The sequence below is a fragment of the Schistocerca americana genome, chromosome 8 (genome assembly GCF_021461395.2).
Source record: "Schistocerca americana isolate TAMUIC-IGC-003095 chromosome 8, iqSchAmer2.1, whole genome shotgun sequence".
NCBI lineage: Eukaryota > Metazoa > Arthropoda > Insecta > Orthoptera > Acrididae > Schistocerca > Schistocerca americana.
The window spans coordinates 248,873,359-248,894,103 of NC_060126.1; the positions used below are offsets into that span (position 1 = coordinate 248,873,359).

General features: G+C 41.3%; 1 protein-coding gene across 1 annotated transcript in view; it reads left to right on the forward strand.

The window, feature by feature from the left end:
- LOC124545109 (rabphilin-3A) overlaps positions 1 to 20,745 on the forward strand; it is a 1,015,241-nt gene that overhangs the window by 785,443 nt on the left and 209,053 nt on the right. The window contains exon 7 of the mRNA XM_047123925.1: positions 6,148 to 6,267. Within this exon, the coding sequence (XP_046979881.1) occupies positions 6,148 to 6,267 (120 nt within the window). The remainder of the gene's footprint in view (positions 1 to 6,147; positions 6,268 to 20,745) is intronic.

The following is a 20,745-nucleotide window of genomic DNA, read 5'->3' on the forward strand; positions in this document are numbered from 1 at the left end:
AAACCTAGGGTTATTGTGCGGTTCGGTTCCGATGCAGGTGGTAGTCGGGCGGGCGCCACCGTCTGTAGTGCCAACAATAAAGTACAGTACAGAGGAGCTGGTGTTATGGTGTGGGAATGTTTTCCTGGATTAGGGTCTGGTTCCCTCGTTGCGGTTAAAAGGACGCTAAATATGAAAGGATGCGACCACGCTTTACACCATCGTGTACTGCATACAGTTGAGGAACTGTTCTGAGACGATGATTGATTGTATCGGCATGACAGTGCACCTGGTCATGAAGCAGCATCTGGGAGACTATGGTTTGTGGACAATAGCATTACTGAAATGGACTGGCATGCCCAGAGTCCCTACCTGAACCCAAAGGGATGAATTAAAACACCGACTTAGCTCTACACCCCAGCGTTCAACATCACTATCATCTTCGGTTTCCGCTCCTGAGGAAGGGTGGGATCCCAGTCTTCCACAGACATTCGGACACCTTATTGAAAGTGTCCCCCCGCAGAATTCAAACCGTCATAAACCGAGGGGTGAACGCAATTGGTGCTGTGTGCTGTTGATCTCATAGCGTATTTTTCTTCTTTATTTTGGCAGTTCTTGATTCACTGCTCTATAATAACACATCCTGCATAAAACTGTTTGTGAATCTCTTTCTTCGTTCTACTCAAATTCTTTTTGTTCTCAACAAACCCTTCCCCAATCTGAAGCTATTTTACTCATAAATATCCAACTTTTTTCTTCTATAAGGCTTCTATTTTTTTCGTCACCAAAGTTCCTAACTTTCTAAAAAATTTAACTTATTCCAGGGGCTGTCATTGTAATGGTACTTGAAGGAACTTTCGTGTTTGCTGAGTGTTATTACTCTTGCTTTGAACTTATTCTGATTCTGTCAACACCGCTTCATCATCCGCATACTTTACCGGTTTCACCCGTTTTCTTTCTATTTTTACACTTGTTATCTATGGTTCCGCATCTCAATCGGTAAAAAGGAGTCCTTATAGGATCACTTTCTTTTCCGTCTATCTGTATCTCTGTTCGATGTTAAGGCCCCTTTTTCTCAAGAACAGTTAGACGTATCACTTTGGAATTTATATCACATACAAAGGCCTTCGGTCCCTTGGCGATGTAAAAAATGTAAACTTCCAAGTCAATACAGTCAAAAGATAGGGACATTCATCTCACATGTTTTTAATCCCAGCAAACTGACTCATCAAAACCTGATCTAGAATCACGAAATTTGGCAAGAAGCAAGTTTTACATTGCAAGTAAAGTAAACAATCGGAAAATTGTTGATTCGTAATTATATAATTACAACAGCTGATGCAAAATTACGTAAAATGTTGTTGATTATATAATTACTATATCAAATGCTAAATCATGAAAAAAAATTAAAACATTAAATCAAAACATTCTCGAAAGTTTTCGAATTCCTGGGACCAATATCTTGCTGGTATCGATATCTACAACAGGCAAAATCGTTGAGAGTGTCGATTTGCAGGTTGGATAAGCTATCTATATATGTGGGCAGAAACAGTCTGAAAAGCTTGCAACAGTGTTGCTGAGCAAGTTGTGCTGAGAAATAATTGTTAAGAAAAAAATTCGATACGTTGCATTGTTACCAATTTAACAAGAATTCAAGTTAGCAAATCAATTCACGCTCGAAAATTCAAGCAACCTGTCGATATAATTAGTGTCAGTTGCTGTTATAGCGTACATGACAGCGCAGTAGTCTGTTCACCTGTTGGCTCGGGTTCGATCTTTACTATTGTCCCAGGTCCAGTTTTTGTATCGCGCTCTTGTTAGGTTTTAAAAAAACAAACGAACACGTTTGGAAACACCGTTTCTGGCAGGCTGCTTGAATTTGTGCGCCCAACGACCTGACTGGCTAACTTCAATGCTAATGAAATCGTAAACGGCACAACATATCGAACTATTTTTCATAATAATTAGTTCTGTACACATCCTGCCCTGCGTGTCCTTACATGCTTTTCAGACTGTTTCTGATCATCCTGTTTATATAATCAAGTTTGCACCGAACCTTCAGAGCGCAGGGCCTACCATCACTTGGCCAATCTTCTAATAATGTTATTGTCTCTTTTCCAGAATAAATACTGAAAGGCATCGGTGCAAACAACACCCTTGTCTGAAACTTTCTACAGTGCTCTTCTCAATTCTTTACTTAACCCCAAATTTCATAGTCGTCTTTGATCTCGTGTATAATTCCTTGAACAATATTATATCCTTACCGTCTAGTCCAAAACCTATGAAACTTATGTTCATTAGGAAAAGCACATCACTTGACTCAAAATCAGGTACATTACAGGGGACCGCCCACTCTGGCTCAGCCACAGAAACGTACAACACGTCTACGAACTATACTCGTAATGAAACATGTGGCAGTCAAAGCACGCTGGGCAAACAAATGCTCATCCCAGGAGGCATTACGCTAACTCCCTGTCTCATCGCGTCTGGCTTTGATTCTGAACTCAGTTCGGTGAGTATCAGAGTCCACTAGTCTCTGCAGGTATGCCACTCCACTGAAGCCACTCGCTCATAATTACATCCCACAGAGCTACCAAATTGCGGGGATGATGATTGCTTCGTTTCACCTGATATTAAAAAGAGTCGCAGACGTTTTCTATGGGATTAAGATCGGCTGATTTAGCGGGCCGGTGGAGGTGCGATGAGGGGACCGAGTGTTTGTCAAACCACGAACTTAAGCGTTCAGGCCCTTGAACACATCTTTTTTCATTCTGGAGGACGAGAAGGTCCAAATGGCTCTAAGCACTATGGGACTTAACATCTGAGGTCATCAGTCCGCTAGACTTAGAACTACTTAAACCTAACTAACCTAAGGACATCCCACACATTCATGCCCGAGGCAGGATTCGAACCTACGACCATAGCAGCAGCGCGGTTCCGGACTGAAGCGTCTAGAGCCGTTCGGTCACAAGGGGCGGCCGAGAAGGTCCGCAGCAAACTCATCGTGAACATGTAGAAGAAAGGGCAACACTAAGTCACCTAAAATGTTGAAATAAACACCCTGGATCATGTTCACAATAACTAAAATAACTAGACCCCAGTCAAGGTTACCAAAAGCAGCCTCAAAACTTTATAGAGCCACCTCGGGCCTCAAATATACCCTCCAGACACCGTGTCTTAAATGCTTTATTTTGCCTTCAGTGGAATCGTTCCCACTGATAAATCAACAAATTGGTCAATCTCATTAACGGTGTGGTCATGTCGATGTCCAAACACGATAGATCATTTGAGCGAACTTGACACGTCTCCTCATCGGTCCATCTCACTGTGCTTATTCCATACAATAGAGAGGCACATATACACCACCTGGATTCCCTGACTTCCCTCAGCCGTGAAGTTTCACACAACCACCTGTGACCAGTTCAACAGCATGTACAGAACTCCAAAGCGACCAGTATATTCTTTTATGGGCATGATTAATAATCTGTGTGGTGAACCTATACACTAAACTTAACTCCGTCCGAACAGGCCTCTGAAGATCAAACGGTACTGACCGACCGCCGTCTCATTCTCAGTCATTGGCGCCACTGGATGCGGATATTGGGGGGAGGGGGGGGGGGGGGGGTAGGCATGTGGTCAGTAAACCGCACTCCCAGCCTTGTCAGGTTTCGTGACCAGAGCCGCCACTTCTCAGTCAAGTACCTCCATAATTTGCCTCACAAGGGCTGAGTGCACCCCGCTCGTTGAGGAATGGTAACGGACACCAGTACCGTATAGTTTAGCAATGGCACTCATGTTCAGAAGCGTGACGTTTTCCCGCTACACGTAAAATACCACAACACACGTGGCTCTCCTACTCCTGCTGTTTGTCGTCGTCACAACTGGGGCTCGATGTGACGAACAGCGACGTAAACAATGATACCTCCGTACGATGTCCCGGTACACACGATTATCAAGCCCGGGTCTCCACCATCCACGCTGCAGCCATAACTCGCGCCTCGGATGTCACGGCGGTCTCGTAAATCACGGGTATCATGTGGTTCCCACAGGTAATAGTGAGCGTGAGACATCTGGTGATTGGCGAATGACGTACTTAATACTCTAGTCAATAGAGATCAGAATTGGCTCCGTATACGCGCTTTAAACTCGCCAGCGAGCCCTGTGACGTCATCTCTAAACTCGTCGCCTCTGTGTGCTCATAGACTCTACTCGGTGAGTCTCCGCCTCACCACACTCGATACCCGAGCCTGTTGTCGGGTACACGTGAACTCGACTCCCTCAGAAAGGTGAACGAGTGCACGAATTCGCAATTATAACTGCGGACTCGCTGCATTCCCTCTTCAAACGCAACTGTTTTGAAAGAAATTTTCACCATTAAACTGTAAATTACTTTTCATTTATCTCGCACAATCATGAGTTCGGCTTTATAGCGATTCTCGATTGCAAGTTGAAATGTTACAAAATGTCCGACCTGCCTAAGCCATAGAAGAAAGTTACATACTGATATAGCGGCTGATCGGCTAACAGTGAATATTCTTCTGTTTATAAATATATTTATCTAGATAAAATTTTTCTAATGACTACTGTGAATTTATTTTAATATTCATTTAGAGGATGTTGATCGATTACGTTGGCATATACACCAAAGAGTTACCCGGTATGTAACGACAGCAGAAGAAAACATGACAAGAGGATGGAGTGCAGTGTTTAAATGGTGATTGATTATTAAAATAAAATTAGCTATTAGTCCATAACATGACAAGTTCTAAAAGCAATAACGTCACGCCCAGAAAAACTCTGCAGACCAGGATCATTAATAACACCACAATTGCTACAGTAAACTAACCATTAGCATGAGAAAAAGTATAATTAAAATCTGAACTAAAATTAGAAGTACATCCTACAAAAACTGCAAGACCATGAAGAATAACATGAGCAACAACAGATTTAACAGGTATTTTATTCTTCTTATAAGCGGCGGTAGTAGTCACCTCTATATTATCTATAGACTTATATACAGTATTCTTTCAACGACGACGAAACCTTCTATATAACTTTTGCTTTTTGTAACAGGAATACAACAGTGAAATCACTCTATGAGAGTTTTCGTTTCACACAGACATATGTTTTCTCGTGGTGCAGGAGGAATAACGGAGAGTACAGCCATTTTGTTTACACTGGTCGAAATTTCTAAGCTTTTCGTCTGAAGTGTCGACTACAGCGAGAAACGTATTCCAGAAAACACTCTTCCACTAATGGAACACATTTGCAAGTGTGTTCTTTGCATCAGTAACTTTCGTCTTACACCCTCCACAGTCTCACATAATACCCTCCACAGTCTCACATAACACAGCTTCATTACAGGCCGCTTGATGCAGACAATTGGTCATTTCGCCCTGTCAGTAGTACTCGTACTTTACAACAGCGAGATCGAATACACATCTCCATACTAACAATAAGTCACAGCTAGCATTACAGCCCTGCATGCTACAGTAACAGAGAACGGGTAGACGAGTATCAAGCGACTGCAGCGCTACTGTCCTCAGAGTGTAGATGCTTGTCGAACTACAGAGGGAACGATAGAAGCCCAGTCGTACTGATGTAACAGCGCCGCCTTGGATGGTGAAGTATGCAACCCGCAGCATTCGAGTCGTACTCGCTCCGTTTCTGATCTCTACTAGTCAGTGGCGCCGAAAATGCGGTAGATTTGAACTTGTGTTGCGGTATTTTGTGTGTAGCGCGAAAACGGTGTATTTCCGGACACGAGATCCTATGCTAAACTAAACCGTCTTGTACCCAGTACATGTGCTCAACACCTGCAAAGTTACACCCTGCAAACTATGAACATCACTGGACAGGACACAACTCTTTTGATGAATGAACTGATTTTCATCCCACAGTGCACAGATTGTGCGTTTAAAACATTGTTCTCATCGAGGCATCCTTCAGGTTTGATTAAGGAAGACTTTAAAGACATTTATTTGTAAGGCATCTGAATAGAAGCTAGCAGAATAAAGACACAGGTAAACGTGGCCATTAGTAATGGACGCTAAAAAATTGTGTTTACTTTATTGATTACAAATACTTTCGTTTTAAACTTACAGCCAATGACTTCTTGAATCTCTGCTCTCTTTTGTTAACTGGTTTGTCTCTGTGGTCGTTATACAGGCCGTGTGCCAGAAGTGTGGCTTCGAGACGTTCACCGCTCACAAGGAGCCCATTTCACTCTGCAAGATTTGCTCTGAGACACGAGAAATGTGGAAGAAATCGGGCGCCTGGTTCTTCAAGGTACGTACTAAGTAGCATCCTTGTTGCACCTTAAATTTCTTGTGCAGAGTAAATATCAACATGTGATTCATCAGCAGTGGAAACTACAAAGCAGCGTCATGTGATGAGTTATTCTACTGTGATGATACAGCATAACTGTATCATTCTACTTTTACTTAATTCCATTCTCTTATTAATTTTCTTCCGCTACTCAACTTTAATTCTTTGGGAAAATGGTAATCACAACGCATGTATAAGATTCATGCATATACATAACAATCGACAACGTCATAAGACAGAATAAATATCAACATGTGATTCATCAGCAGTGGAAACTACAAAGCAGCGTCATGTGATGAGTTATTCTACTGTGATGATACAGCATAACTGTATCATTCTACTTTTACTTAATTCCATTCTCTTATTAATTTTCTTCCGCTACTCAACTTTAATTCTTTGGGAAAATGGTAATCACAAAGCATGTATAAGATTCATGCATATACATAACAATCGACAACGTCATAAGACAGGCGTTGAATAAGTGATGCAACACTTTTTTTTCTGAAAGAAAGTTGGTTTTATTCAGGATTCCAATACGCTATATTATTCCTCACTCATGTGAACATAACTCCGTTCAGAGCGACAGCCTTGCGCCAGCCTGCTTGTAGGACCTTTATGGTTTCATGGTACCACTCTAGCGATCGACATCGGAGTTAACGTCTTGCAGCACAATAACCTCCCCACCATCCACGCATTGTTTCGTAACGCCTCATAACGCGCACATATGCTCTTCGTTGCTCTTTATGGTACTCAAAAGCTCAAATGTGTGTGAATTCCTAAGGGACCATACTTCTGAGGTCACCGGTCTCTAGACTCACGCACTACTTAAACTAACTTGTGCTAAGAACAACACACACACACCCGTGCCCGAAGGCGGACTCGAACCTCCGGCGGGAGTGGCCGCGCAATCCGTGTCATGGCGCCTCTAACCGTGCGGCCACTCCACGCGGCTTTATGGTATTCTCTTACGTGGGGAGGAACCCAGTAGGCACAAGATTTTGAATCTCCCATCCTACGGACGAGTGTGTCAACGCTACCAACAAAGACGTCCGGTTGAGCAGCGAGGTGTTTCATTGTGTTCCGTCGATCACCTCGGATGAGAGTGTCACCACGTTCCAGTGTTGCAGGAGTCACAGCTGCGCGCGGCCGGCCGGCATGGGGAGATCGGACAGTTTTGCGCGACCTTGTTGAAATGACAACAGGCGCCTTGCCCAACGACTCACCGTGCTTTTGTTCACTGGCAGGTTTCTATAGACATTCTGCAAGCGCCTAGGAATATTTGCGATGCTCTTGTTTTCCGCTAAAAGAAACTCAGTGAGAGCTCTCTGTTTGGAATGCATCTGCGTTACGAACGCCATTTTGAACGCTACATATACCACCGCCACGTATTGGAACTTCATGAAACTATAGGGGCTGAAGTAGTATTCGAGGGTGTCCCACAGCAAATTCAACGTTTTTTCAACCGAAATTGGCCCAGAGAAAAAACTGTGTTGCCATACTTATTGAACGCCCGTCTTATTTTATAAATTATTGTAGTTTCTTGTAACTAAAACTGTAATGCCGCTAGCCGTTAATCATTTAATTTTGGTTCCACAGCTAGCTACAGAGTATCGTCCATCCACTGAGCTACGGCTTAGTTTTTAACTCTTGTGCTCCAGCGAAACCCAATAAACTAATGAATTCTCCACTTAATTTCGTCTGCGCGTTTGCTCCTAGATATTTTCTTTTTTTTTTTCCTACGTAAGAGAAGGAAGTCTTTACACCGTGTTTTGTTTTTGTAATGTACAGGTAATCGTTTATTCTTTTTTCACTTTTGCTGTCGATCTTTTTCAATGCCCAAACATAAGCAAAGAAGTCTTTTCTACCGTGTGACGTAAGAAGACGGCAAGTGATGCTGCAATCTCTGCCTTCCCTGATTTTCCTAAGCTGGCATGACGTATGTACTACAATCGCCGATTTTCAGTCATATATTATCGCAACGCCTACTATATAAGTGTAGGGGCACGGTTCTTTAGGAAACAGAAAAGACACATAAAGCTATAATATGAGCTGCGCCTTTCCAAAAGTGTTATTAAGTAATGAATCATTCTTCACCATAATTCTGTAAAAAATCATATTCTTCCGTCATTTATAGCTCACACATCAGATCGGCAATGCTCATAAATCGCTTGCATAATCTCAACAATTGCATTCACTTGGAATCACACATTCTTTGCTCCACCTTCATCACCTTCATACTCGTTTTTCACTGTTGGCTCTTGAGTTGTTCATCCCCTCACTTGTTCATGCCCTCATTTTCATACATTCGATGCCCAGAAAAACACTCCAATACTCTCTCTAGCCACTGTTATTCTGTTATACAGGGTGAGTTAGGAGGAAAGGTACATGCTTTGAGACGCGATAGTATTAGTGATTCTGAATAAAAACTTCATATGGACACGTTTAATATCACTTTTGTACGTTTTTCTTTAATAACTCGAAAACCGCACACTCAATCTAACTAGAAAAAGATCCTATTTATTTTTTGTCTAGGACTAACAGTTTGCGCGAAGAGCTCTAGAGAACATTGGAAACCTCGCGCGACACGTGTGCGCTGTAGCTTAAGTACTTTTTGTAGGCCAGTTTGATGTAGTTTTCTGACTTCATGGACCACAAGGGTCCTGTATCAAATTGTTCGTTTCAACTTCCTCTATACTAATGTGGTACGTTGTAAACAAAGACAATGAATAATACAGAAAATAAATAGAAATGTACATTAAAAGTGTTTTATCACGGAAACCATTCGGAAGAGGACATATGTCCACATCAAGTTTTTTCTTCAGAATCACAAATGTTATCACCTGTCAAAACACGTACCTTTCCCCCTGACTCACCCTGTATGTTCCTCTGAATTTACAAAGAATTAATCTCTATGGGAATAGCACCTTTACAAAATGTACAGTACAACAGTTAAATAAAAAAAGACAAAATATTAATAAACATGCCAGAAAAATTTCATCATAGTAGGACTTATTCAGTTGTGGAAGTTGCTTGTGTATAGCTGTATCTCCATAACAGTGTAAAATGTAATTCCTCAAGCTGGAACTGCGAATAAGAGTGTAGTGTTGTAGTGCGTGAGATATTTCGATCAAAATGAGACTGTGGTTTCCAGGAAAAAGGTGATTTTATGTGCAATAACGTTCCGGTGTGCGCGATTTCTGCCTCGTTTAGGAATGACTACGGCGACACAAGTTAACCCTGAAAGCCAGTTTGATACAGTGTTACGGAATTGTGTCGCATTAGGATATATTCCCTGAATATTCGAATTCTGAGTCGTAATTATCGGCTTCCGAATTGAAAAAAAGTAGCCGACCTAATTTCAGCTCACCTTCTGAGCTGCACATAATTCTACACAACGCGCATCATGTGCTCCTTGAAAGCAGTCTTACGTTATGCAGTAAGGCTAAGGGTGACCTCGGTCACGAGATCCACATAGTCAATTGTCTTGTAAACAACTTTCGGCGGTACCTGCTCTATGGTCGCCTTTGGTCTTTGTTCGCAGTCAACGCCCTTTTCAGCACGTAGTGGAAACAGGTAGGGACACAGACAGTACTCTGGTATTGCCTCAGCGTCCGTGGTACTCACACCCTCCCCCTTATCAGCGACATCATCTTCAGAATCGGAAGCGAAGCGCTTCCGACCTCGACCTTAACCATATGAGTGGCAGAGCTTTATGCTACCGTAATGCCCTCTGAGAAGACGTTGTGTATTTGGTTGACAAGGGAGCAGTACCGTTGTCTGCGAGAGTTAACTGTTGGCGGTGCACGATTCCACACTTCGTGAAAGTTAAAAATCATGATCACCATTAATTAAGTCGTTCGTCAAACGCTTTTCATTGGCTTCCCTGAATACTGACTCACATAAGGATGAAACACACGTTAAAATTTGTATGTTCTTGAAGGTCACAGCTTTGTCTGTCTCAATACAGCGCTCGTCCACTGCTAGTAAATCAGAGTGTAGCATTGGATACGGCGACTGTGGCGCTTTACCCTCGGTCTTCCAGCTCGCTCAAATGTTGGCTAAACGCTTGACAGCCCCAAGTTACCAGCAGACCGAGTCTGGTTACGACTGCATTCCCACGCTATTGTGGATCAAGCATACGCCATGAAAACACGGATATTCACACATCAAACAACGTTTAGAACGTAAAACAAGGCGCATTTCAATTTCGTCCATTATCTTTTGTTTTATTTCTCGGTGACGAATAACGTAAAATACTGCATTCCCACGCTATAATGGATCAAGCATACTCCATGAAAACATGGATATTCACACATCAATCAACGTTTAGAAAGTAAAACAAAGCGCATTTTAATTTTATACATTGTCTTTTGTTTTCTTTCTCGGTGCTGAATAACGTAAAATACTGTTTTCCTCCATCAATAGAGTTGGCTTTTCCGCTCTCAAAAGAAAGTTTTTCTAATTAAAGTTATAGCAACCTGTAAAGAAATTACGCCTTTTACATGACACGCTGAAAAGTCTCTGTTGAATTCCTTTCGTGTTAATTTCTTAAAACTGTTGTCATTTACGGCATACATTCCACTTCTAAATTTACTGTGGCGTTTCTGACTCTATCTGGGAGGAGACTGAGCAGTGGAACACGTTACTTTTACACATAATCAAGAACGATCTGTCACACTACTACACTTTAAAACAGAGTTTATATGTAATTCATGTCACACAGTCCTATACGGAATCTACATCTGCTATTATATACTGTATATGAGTAGGTACTGTCATCCCCCTTCCCTTATGTGTGAAAGGATGAATGAGCAAATGTATTTCTAGTTGCATGCTCGATGGTAGCAGACAAGCCGGTCTGCTAGAGAACAGTAGGACCAACGTCGGAACAGGTAGCTACGCTTTTTAAAAGCAAAGAGGTTCCTATTCTTAGTATGATCCTGTCCGTCCCTTGTCATGTTAGTATAGGAAGCTGCCTCTCTGGTCACTTCCGCTTTGTATCTGTGAAGCACCCTCGGTAGGGGCCCAAGGCAGTCTGTCGGCAGCGAGTGTCTGAAGTGGTAAGATCTCCAGCTAAGTGCGTCTCTGCCAAGTCCGTAGGACAATGGATTTCTTAAGTTCAGCCTAACTGAAAATTTAATCACCTTTATTTCAGGTTTAGATCTAAAATATCTTATGTTATCTTAAATTGCAACGCAGTGTAATTCGAGTGTGAAGTTCAGAATATCTTCCAGTAGTTGCTTTGTCACTACTTTGTGAGTAAACTGGGACCATGTGTTGATGATCCGTGACTCTAAGATCATCAATCTTAAATGCGAATGTGCGTGAGATTATAACGTCTCATCTTGACAATATTTTTCAACATAGCAACTTTTCTTTATGTTCAACCCACGTGGGGTGTACTTTGTGAGACCAGTAGCAGGTGCTTATACAGTTGTTTGACCCATCAGGTTAATAGTAAGATGATAGTAACCAGTTCGAGGTTTTTCTTTTGTAAATTGCGGTTTGATGTAATTTATTTTAATTATCAAAATTATTGTAGAGTTACACTCTCTTTGTGTAAACCAAGTTGACCACGTGAAGCATGTGGTGTAATCATCAAAGCAGCCCTCAGCTATTCTTTTTGGGAAGATTTCACAGAGAGTTAGTATGAATTTAGTATACCAGTGTGAGGTAATTTCATGACGGACAGGATTGCGCTATGAACGTAAATTCTTTGGGTGAAAATTGAATCGGTTGGTTGTGGTTAATTTCCTCTTGCATATGTTTCAACGTTCTTCGTGTGTTATATTATGAATGCAGTGTTGTATGCAGTCTCCCAATCTTGGCTCCATATTTGATGTGTTCCATAAGATTACAAACTCACATTTTCACAATCCTAAATAAGGCACCAGTTTAGTTATGAATCAAGTTTAATATGCTGAAATTTTAACAGAACAATGATCAATGTTAAAATAAATGTCCAAATATAAACTGATTTATTTCTTTTTATTTAAATTATCTTTATATATATATATATATATATATATAATCACCGGTTGTTGTAAGATGACTATTAAAAGATTATAATTAATGTTAGTCTGGTTGGGAATTTGGTAAGCTAGACTGGATACCTGGTGAAACAGTTGCTCAGTAATGCAAGGTTAACTTCCCCAGATATCTCACAGCTTTTAACCCGCTTTTATTGTCTAGAATATCAGCACTACTTTCAGAACAACTTAATGCATCAACATTACAACGCTTCGTTTATTTTTATTTTAACCGAGTATATTTTAACACTTTCTGTCCTATCTTCAGTGAGTTTTTGTTTATTATGCTGTCTGGCATGACGCTGATCAAAAATATCCGTACAACGGATAGTGGACATTTCTATGGAGTGTGTCCACCCTCCGCCTTGAAAAAGGCTTGAACTCTGCTGGGCACACATTTAATGAGTTGCCTGAATGTCTGTGGAGGAATAGCAGCCTATTCTTCACTCAAGAGCCGAAACCAGAGAAGGCAGTAGCATTTGACGCTGGAGTCAGGAGCGTATTCACCGTTCTAAGTCCCCACATAGATCGGGACTCTGCGTAGACCGTTCCGTTTCAGGAGTGTTGCTGTCCACAAACCATTGCCTCAGACATCCTGCTTCGTGACAGGGTGCATTGTCATTCTGTCACATTCTTCACCTCTGAACTGTTCCTCTACTGTATGCAGTACACAGTACAGTAAAATATGTTCGTAACCTTAGACATTTAGGATTATTTGAGCGTAATAAGTCGATCAACCCTTACCACGAAAAACATCTCCATAACGTAAAACTACCTGCTCCAAACATTACTACTGCCGCTACACATGTCGGCAGGTAACGTTCTCCAAGTATTCGATGAACTCATACTCTTTCATTGGTTTGCCACAAGGTATACTGCCTTTCATCACTCCAACACACTCTTCTCGAGTCAGCCACTGCCACCACCTCAAGTGCCTTTTAACCTTGACTACAAAACTTTGTGCCATGTGTCTAAGTGCTGGACCATTGTATCCCATTCTTTTTAACTCACTGCATACAGTCATTGTGCCAGTTGGATTGCCGATAGCAGTTTGGAGCTCACGAATGATTACTTTCGTTGATTTCATGCGATGTTTTACAACCACCCTCCTTAATGTTGGACTGCCCTGTTCATTACACGGGGTCTTCCTGGTCTTGACTTTGGTGTGGTTGTGCCGTGGCGTTTCCATTGCACATTCAGATTATCAAAAGTCGACTTTAGCAGCTATAGAAGAGTTGAGATGTCCATGATGGATCTGTTACCCAGGTGGCATCCAGTTACAAGTACGTGCTGGAAGTCAGTGAGCTGTTGCTTGTTCAAAAATGGATCAAATGGCTCTGAGCACTGTGGGACTTAACATCTGAGGTCATCAGTCCCCTACAACTTAGAACTACTTAAACCTAACTAACCTAAGGACATCACACACATCCATGTCCGAGGCAGGATTCGAACCTGCGACCGTAGCAGCAGCGCGGATCCGGGCTGAAGCGCCTAGAACCGCAAGGCCACAACGGCCGGCTGTTGCTTGTCTACTGAAGCTAATTCCCTGCTCCCTTTTATAATGGTATTTCACCTCTCATGGCCTCTAGTGATTATAGGGTGTCAGGATACGTGTGATCAGATAATGTACACTGTGGACCCAAAAAGACTGGTACACGTGCTTTATATCGTGTAGGGCCTCTGCGAGCACGCAGAAGTGCCGCAAAACGACGTGGCAGGGACTCGACTAATTTCTGAAGTAATGCTGCAGGCAATAGGCTGGAGTGACACGATCACCATACAGAGGAACTTCATGCACCGTGACTGGAGGTGAAGATCACCACACTCGTCAATTCCGTGTGTTCACCTCACCCCTCAGAGAAAAATGAGCTTCGTCTGTCCATGGGATAGTCCAGGGCCAGCCTTCGTCAACTTCAATTCTTGGGAGAAAGTGGAGAGCGAAGTCAACACGTCGTTGTGTGTCCTGTGGTGCAAGCTGCTTCACGATATGGTTCTTGTACAGATATCATCTGAAGCGACGACGAATGGCCGTGCGGATGAGATGCCTTGTCACGGAATGCGGGGCCCCTCCGCCGGATGTTCGGGTCCTCTGTCGGGCGTGGATGTGTGTGCTGTTCTTAGCATAAGTTAGTTTAACTCAGTTCAAGCAGTGTGTAAGTCTAGGGACTGATAAACTCAGCAGTTTGGTCCCTTAGGATTCACACACATTTTTCTTTATCATTTGCGAATGGTTCGAAGCACCTTCCCTACAGTGGACCACGGGATGTTCAATTGTCACGACACAGCAGGCGCGCTGCTTCACGATCGGGAATTGCGTCCAGCGTTGTCTGCCATAGCAACAGCGATTTCATCAACCACCTGCATTGCAACCGGTTGTCGGCCTGTTCCGGAGCGACGCCCAGTTCTCCAGATGATTCGAATTACTTCATCATGCTCCGCACAGCAGGGGGAGAAAGAGGACCCTTCAGAAATCCATTCAGCCGGCAATATTCTCGATGTGCAGCTGCAGCATTATCGTTGTTTTGATAATAGAGCTTCACCAATAATCCCCTGCTCCATTTGTCCAATCTCATGTTGACACGTCAACAAGTGCACTGCAACTGGTCAGGTGTGTGAGTCTATGAATCACGATGACTGATCACCGTACCTGGTGGCCGTAGTTGGAACTGGACGGTGGCGCTGTGATGCATGGAAATAATGCACTAATGCTAACAAGTTTTACGGTCGCAGGTTCGAATCCTGCCTCGGGCATTGATGTGTGTGATGTCCTTAGGTTAGTTAGGTTTAAGTAGTTCTAAGTTATAGGGGACTGATGACCACAGATGTCAAGTCCCATGTGCTCAGAGCCATTTGAACCATTTTGCTAACAATTTGGTACTAGCACGGTAATTAGTTTCCTTGTTATAACGTGTTAAATAGGGAAAGCTACCACCCGGTATCTTACTGATAAAATCCTTGAGTTGTATTTGTGGTATCATTGAACGGGAGCTCAGAATTTAATTTTTTATTCACCTCAAGTAGAGGATACGTCGAAAAAATAAATTCTGAGTCCACATTCAATGATTCCACAAATTTAACTTTTGGATTTCATCAGTAGCATCCGACGAATTAAACTGGCTGTAGTCCATTCCAGGAGTCTGGTCCCTTAGAGTTCACATATCCTATGTGTTGTGTGCCACGTAGATACTAAAAGTCAAAACATGTGTCCACAGCCGTATATCTATTGTGTAAACGCAGTTGACAATAGAAATTCTAACTACAGACTTAGTGTCACTTTAGTGTCCGATTCCACTCGTCGGCTTTGACCAGTGACGTAATCCATGATGTTTTTTTGTTTATGCTGCAGACTGTAGTTATGAATGTTAAATAATTTCTCTGGATCTCTTTGCTTCGCGTGTATGTTAAAAATCCCGTAGACAACAGGTAACATAGACTGCGCATTACGTCGTTCTACTAAAACCAACATCTAAGTCACGTGACCCGGGGCACGAAGCCGAGTATGTCATTACGCATTTATAGTGCACACTGTATGATTTTTTTTTGTTTTTAACTGATCAAATGTCGTACTGTAGTGCTTTTTACTAGGTGCAGATGTAAAGACCATCACATATGCCCAGATAAGTCTTCTTTTGTATCCTACAGATTAGGTAAAGTGACGAAAATCTCAGTTGTGTAAGTGAATTATTTTAAAATACTTGCAGAGGTATTTCCATAAAGTTGAAAGCTAGGATGGCTGTTGCTCCTTGGATGTAAAACTTGGTGAATGACTAAACTTTTGAGACGACATGTCGTTAATATCTAACTCAGTACATCAGTTTAATCAACATTTTGTAATAGATTGCGCTTCCTATCTTGATATCGCATCGGTGCCTGTAATGGATTAAGCAAAAGTCAGAAAACGTATGTGCTTATTTTGTGTAAATACCTGACATTATGCGCATAGAAGAATTGCCTTTCTTAGTAAAGCATTTCACACATATTCTTGTGCAATCGTTAGAAAACTAATGCTGCTTTCGAAATTTTTATTTTGTCTTCCACTCCTGTGGAAGCGGTGAACTACAAGAATTCACAGTGACAAAAAAGTATTCACTAAATAACAGTCATTCTACCGCTTGTTAAAAGAACTGTCAATACGTTTTCAACTTGATCACATGTAAAAACTATAACCACTGCTTTATTATCAGGATTTCGTAGAAAGGAGGTTAACTGCATTACTGCATGCGTAAGAGTTGTACTACAGTTCATTGAATTGTCAAAACCAGTGCTTTATTTCACCTATAAATGAGAGGAACTGTAACTCTCAGATCCACTTCACATAGCGCCTAATGACAGGAACTCAGCTTTTTGTCGTGAGTCACATGACTTCGATGTTCGTTTCATGCATTAACACGGCAGAGATAGGGGCATGCGCGGTCTATGTTATATATGATCTAAGATAACTCCGATGTATAATGTTTTCATATCCTAATTTGTTTTTTGCATCTTGATGAAAGCATTCGTGATTTATAAGATTCTGATTTTACATGCAATTGCTTTTCATTATGGATGAGTCAGTTGTTTTTAAAGCGAAATTGCTGCTTGACAGAATGACTGACCGTAAATCTACTATAAGATCTTTACAATCATTCGGCGTTATTGCAGAATTTTGGAAGTGCAGTGTTTGTGGTAATTATATGGTGTTCACAAAGATTCCATCTTCCAGAACTTCCGATGAGTACATGTGGAGGTGCAGAAACAATAACATATGTTGGTCTGTACGCAGAGAGACCTTATTTGAAAGATCGAGGCTGAATTTAGAAGTAATAGCCATGTTAACTTTCTATTTTTGCTAACTGACTGATTTTCATTTTGTATAGAAAACTGTGGGGAATTATGAAGTACAGGGTATGATAGGGAGGGGGAGGTGGGGAGGCAGCGGTTACAGGGGAAGGAGAGGAATTGCGTTTTGGAAAGAGAAAGTATGAAAGGGGGCATGAGGTGGTTGGGCTTTGGTTTTTTGAAGTACAAGTCTCTGGAGGGGATTGTGCCGATGTTGTATTCAAGGTCGTTCCAAATCATACAAAAGAAGTTTAACATGGTTAATAGGATAATGTGTGGAAGAAGGTTCAATAGTAATGTCGGATGGGTTTGCTTCCTACAAGGCGTTGGATGACAGGGGTTATCACATTTGGTTGTAAATCACAATATTCAGATTAAAGATTACAAGACGGGGGCATGTACCAATACTATCGAGCGGTGTTGGGGGTCTGTAAAATCTGCTGTCGGGCGGGGAAAGAGGATTTCAGTGTTGCAAGGCCATTTGGATGAATACTGGTGGGGGAAGAGTGTCCCTAATCGTTATTGTGTATATCTAGCCCCGTTTAGTTAGTTACGTGTTGAAACATCTCCTTAGAAAAATTCATGAATTACTGTGCTGATAAACCTCTTACGCTATTTGATTTTCAAACAGCTGAGCAGAACTGAACGTACTCAGACATTTCTCTCTTTACTTATTCTGATCAACATTAAACTGAAACACAATATTTTTAGCGCAACGCAGTCTGACTTTCAATAATCCCTACAAAAGAATGGCCCTGACTAACAATAATCAATAACTTTCATGAATCACTTACCCCACAAAAATCTTAGCTACTCGAACTACTGCAATACAGCGAGCGCCAATACTGCAAGCTAAATAAAATATTCTAACTACTGAAGGCACTAACTACTAATAGGCATAGTTAGCAAATGATAGATTTTCACAGAGAACAAACAATGTATTTACCTTAATAATGTTCAAAAGTCATCATATATATATACCAGTTCATGATATCCAGTATTACACACGTCCAGATCGTCCGCTCTCACAATTCTGCCATCTCTCTCCCCACATCCACCACTACTGGCGGCTCACCTCCAACTGCGCAACGCTACGCGCTGTTCACATCCAACTGCCCAACACTACAATAGCAAATATTCCAACAATGCAAACCAGCCACAGACTTCACACAGCACAGTCAGTGATTTTCATATAGACCGCTTCGTGGCGTTACCAACATAAAAACTTAAACAGCCTACTCACAGTGTGTGTGATTTTCATTTTTTTCTTGTTTCTTTTCTGTTACTGTGGTCTGTGGGTTTGGTACTTTTTTGGATTCTCTGGGAAGGGGGGGGAGAGGTTTTTATGTCGTTTTAATATTTTTTTTTAATACAATGGTGGGGCGAGGGGTTGGTTGTTGCCTTGTGCCAGTGAGTTCATTTGATTTACTTGTCACATCATTTTCTTTAATTTTAAAATTTTGGGTCCGGTTGGGGCGGGTTGTAGCTAAGAATAGATTCGGATGGTGGCTCTTTCGCGTCTGGCAGTTTGTGTTTCTTATTAAATTTTTGATTAGTTATTCTGATTTTTGCATATTTCGTTATAGTTTGACCCCCTAACATTATTATTAGTTGTTATGTCCTCATTTTGTTCTTCTTGTCAGCCTCGAAATTTCACTCCTTTGGAAGTGCATATGTGATAACTTTTTTTTTTTTTTTTTTTTTTGCAGCCAATTGTCCGTTTTCACTTAAAACTTCCGGGCTGATAGGCCATGGTCGAAGTATAAAACAGTCTCCTGACGTTTCGTCTCCGACTGTGGGAGACATTGCCACTTTACTTCCGAGGATGTCTCCCGCAGTCGGAGACGAAACGTCAGGAGACTGTTTCATACTTCGACCATGGCCTATCAGCCCGGAAGTTTTAAGTGAAGACAATACCGGCCGTGAATGTTTACATTGTATGATCAATTATCTCGTTTTATATCCATGTTTTCGCTATAGTTCTGTTAATTTTACTTTCAGTCCTAAGGTATAAATTTTACCGCTTGTTTTTTCGAGGTACTGTAGCACAGTTATCGGTTCCAAGGTTTTGCCATTTTTGCATTTTATTCTTTTTTGTGTGTGCGATGATGTTTGTAAAAATTTTCATTTTTGGAATTTTTTTTTTTTTTACTACCTTGGACAATTACGTTCTTTGAAATGGATTAGTACATTTGAGCTATATAGATGAATTCTTTTGTCGATTCCAAGGCATGCAAGTTCTGCAGTTTACAGTATGTGTTGGCAGTGATGTCTTTCAGTATTTCCATTGCTTGTTTTCTCTTTGTACTTCCGTGACAAATAAACAATTTACTAATTGCAGTAGTACAGAAACTAACAGCGAAGTAGAAATCCTACAACCCACTACTTTACATAATTACTGAAATTGAAAAACATTTCGTGGAATCGATAACTACAACTGACCTGTATTGGTATGTTATGAATAATGGAGCGCGTGGAACTGATAACTGGAATTTAGCATATAGGTCAATTGTAGTTACCGATTCCAAACATTCCATGTTTCGTTATGCACGTCGTTTTTACATATACAGCTCAATTCTGGTTACCGATTCCAACCATTCTATGGCTGAATAGTTGGAATCGATAACTAGAACTGACCTCATACGCAGGTAAATTCTAGTAGTATTCGATAGTTCACTAACAAGATCGTTTTTAAGCAGGTTTGTCAAAGGTAATAAGATTTTTGCGCTTGTAATTGCTCTCTGAACCACCGCGAAACAGGAATATTGGAATTGGTTACTAGAAATGACCTCCTATATAGGTCAATCCTAGTTACTGATTCCAACTATTCGATGGTTCCTTAATTACATCGTTTTTGCTGGAAGCGTGTAAAATATAATACCATGTCTGTACTCGTAATTGCCTTCTGAACTTCTGCGAAAAAGTTAGTAACATTGGAATCGGTAACTAGCATTGGCCTCATATGTAGATCAGTTCTTGTTATCGATTCCAATATTTGCTACTTTTTATGGATTTCCCTTGCTTGCGTGTACCTGCTTTTCTTACTATTTAGGGTGTTGGTTTCCCCAAATTTCATGTTGGTAATTCGTGTTTGATATCGTTCGCTTATCCGTTGTTCTCATATAAATTTAGTTTCTCCCCGCCCAAAATCCCAACTTTCCTGCACTTCCCCCGTTTGAATGAATAATTAATATAACGCAAATTTATGATGTATGATTTCACCATGCGCTATACTGTAATGCAGTTCAATGATCCTCTGTGCCCCTCTGCGGGCATAAATTATGATAATAATTCTAATCAGACATAAATTTTTCCCCTCTTGTTCTTATTTATTTCGGTTATCTTCAACCTGTTGAGGTGTAATTCATGGGTAAGTAATAATCGCGACAAATGTGAATGTACTTTATCGCATGCTACATTCGTTCGTTTAAGAATATGAAAACAAAGTAAACGGTAATATAAAGATAAAAGAGACACGAAAGGAAGAGAAAACGTGGTGAGCATGGGTTAACTTCCGATGTTAGCAGAAGACGCCGTTGTTGCCACACCAACATTCGGACGAAAGTAAATTCCGCATTGTGCATCACAATGA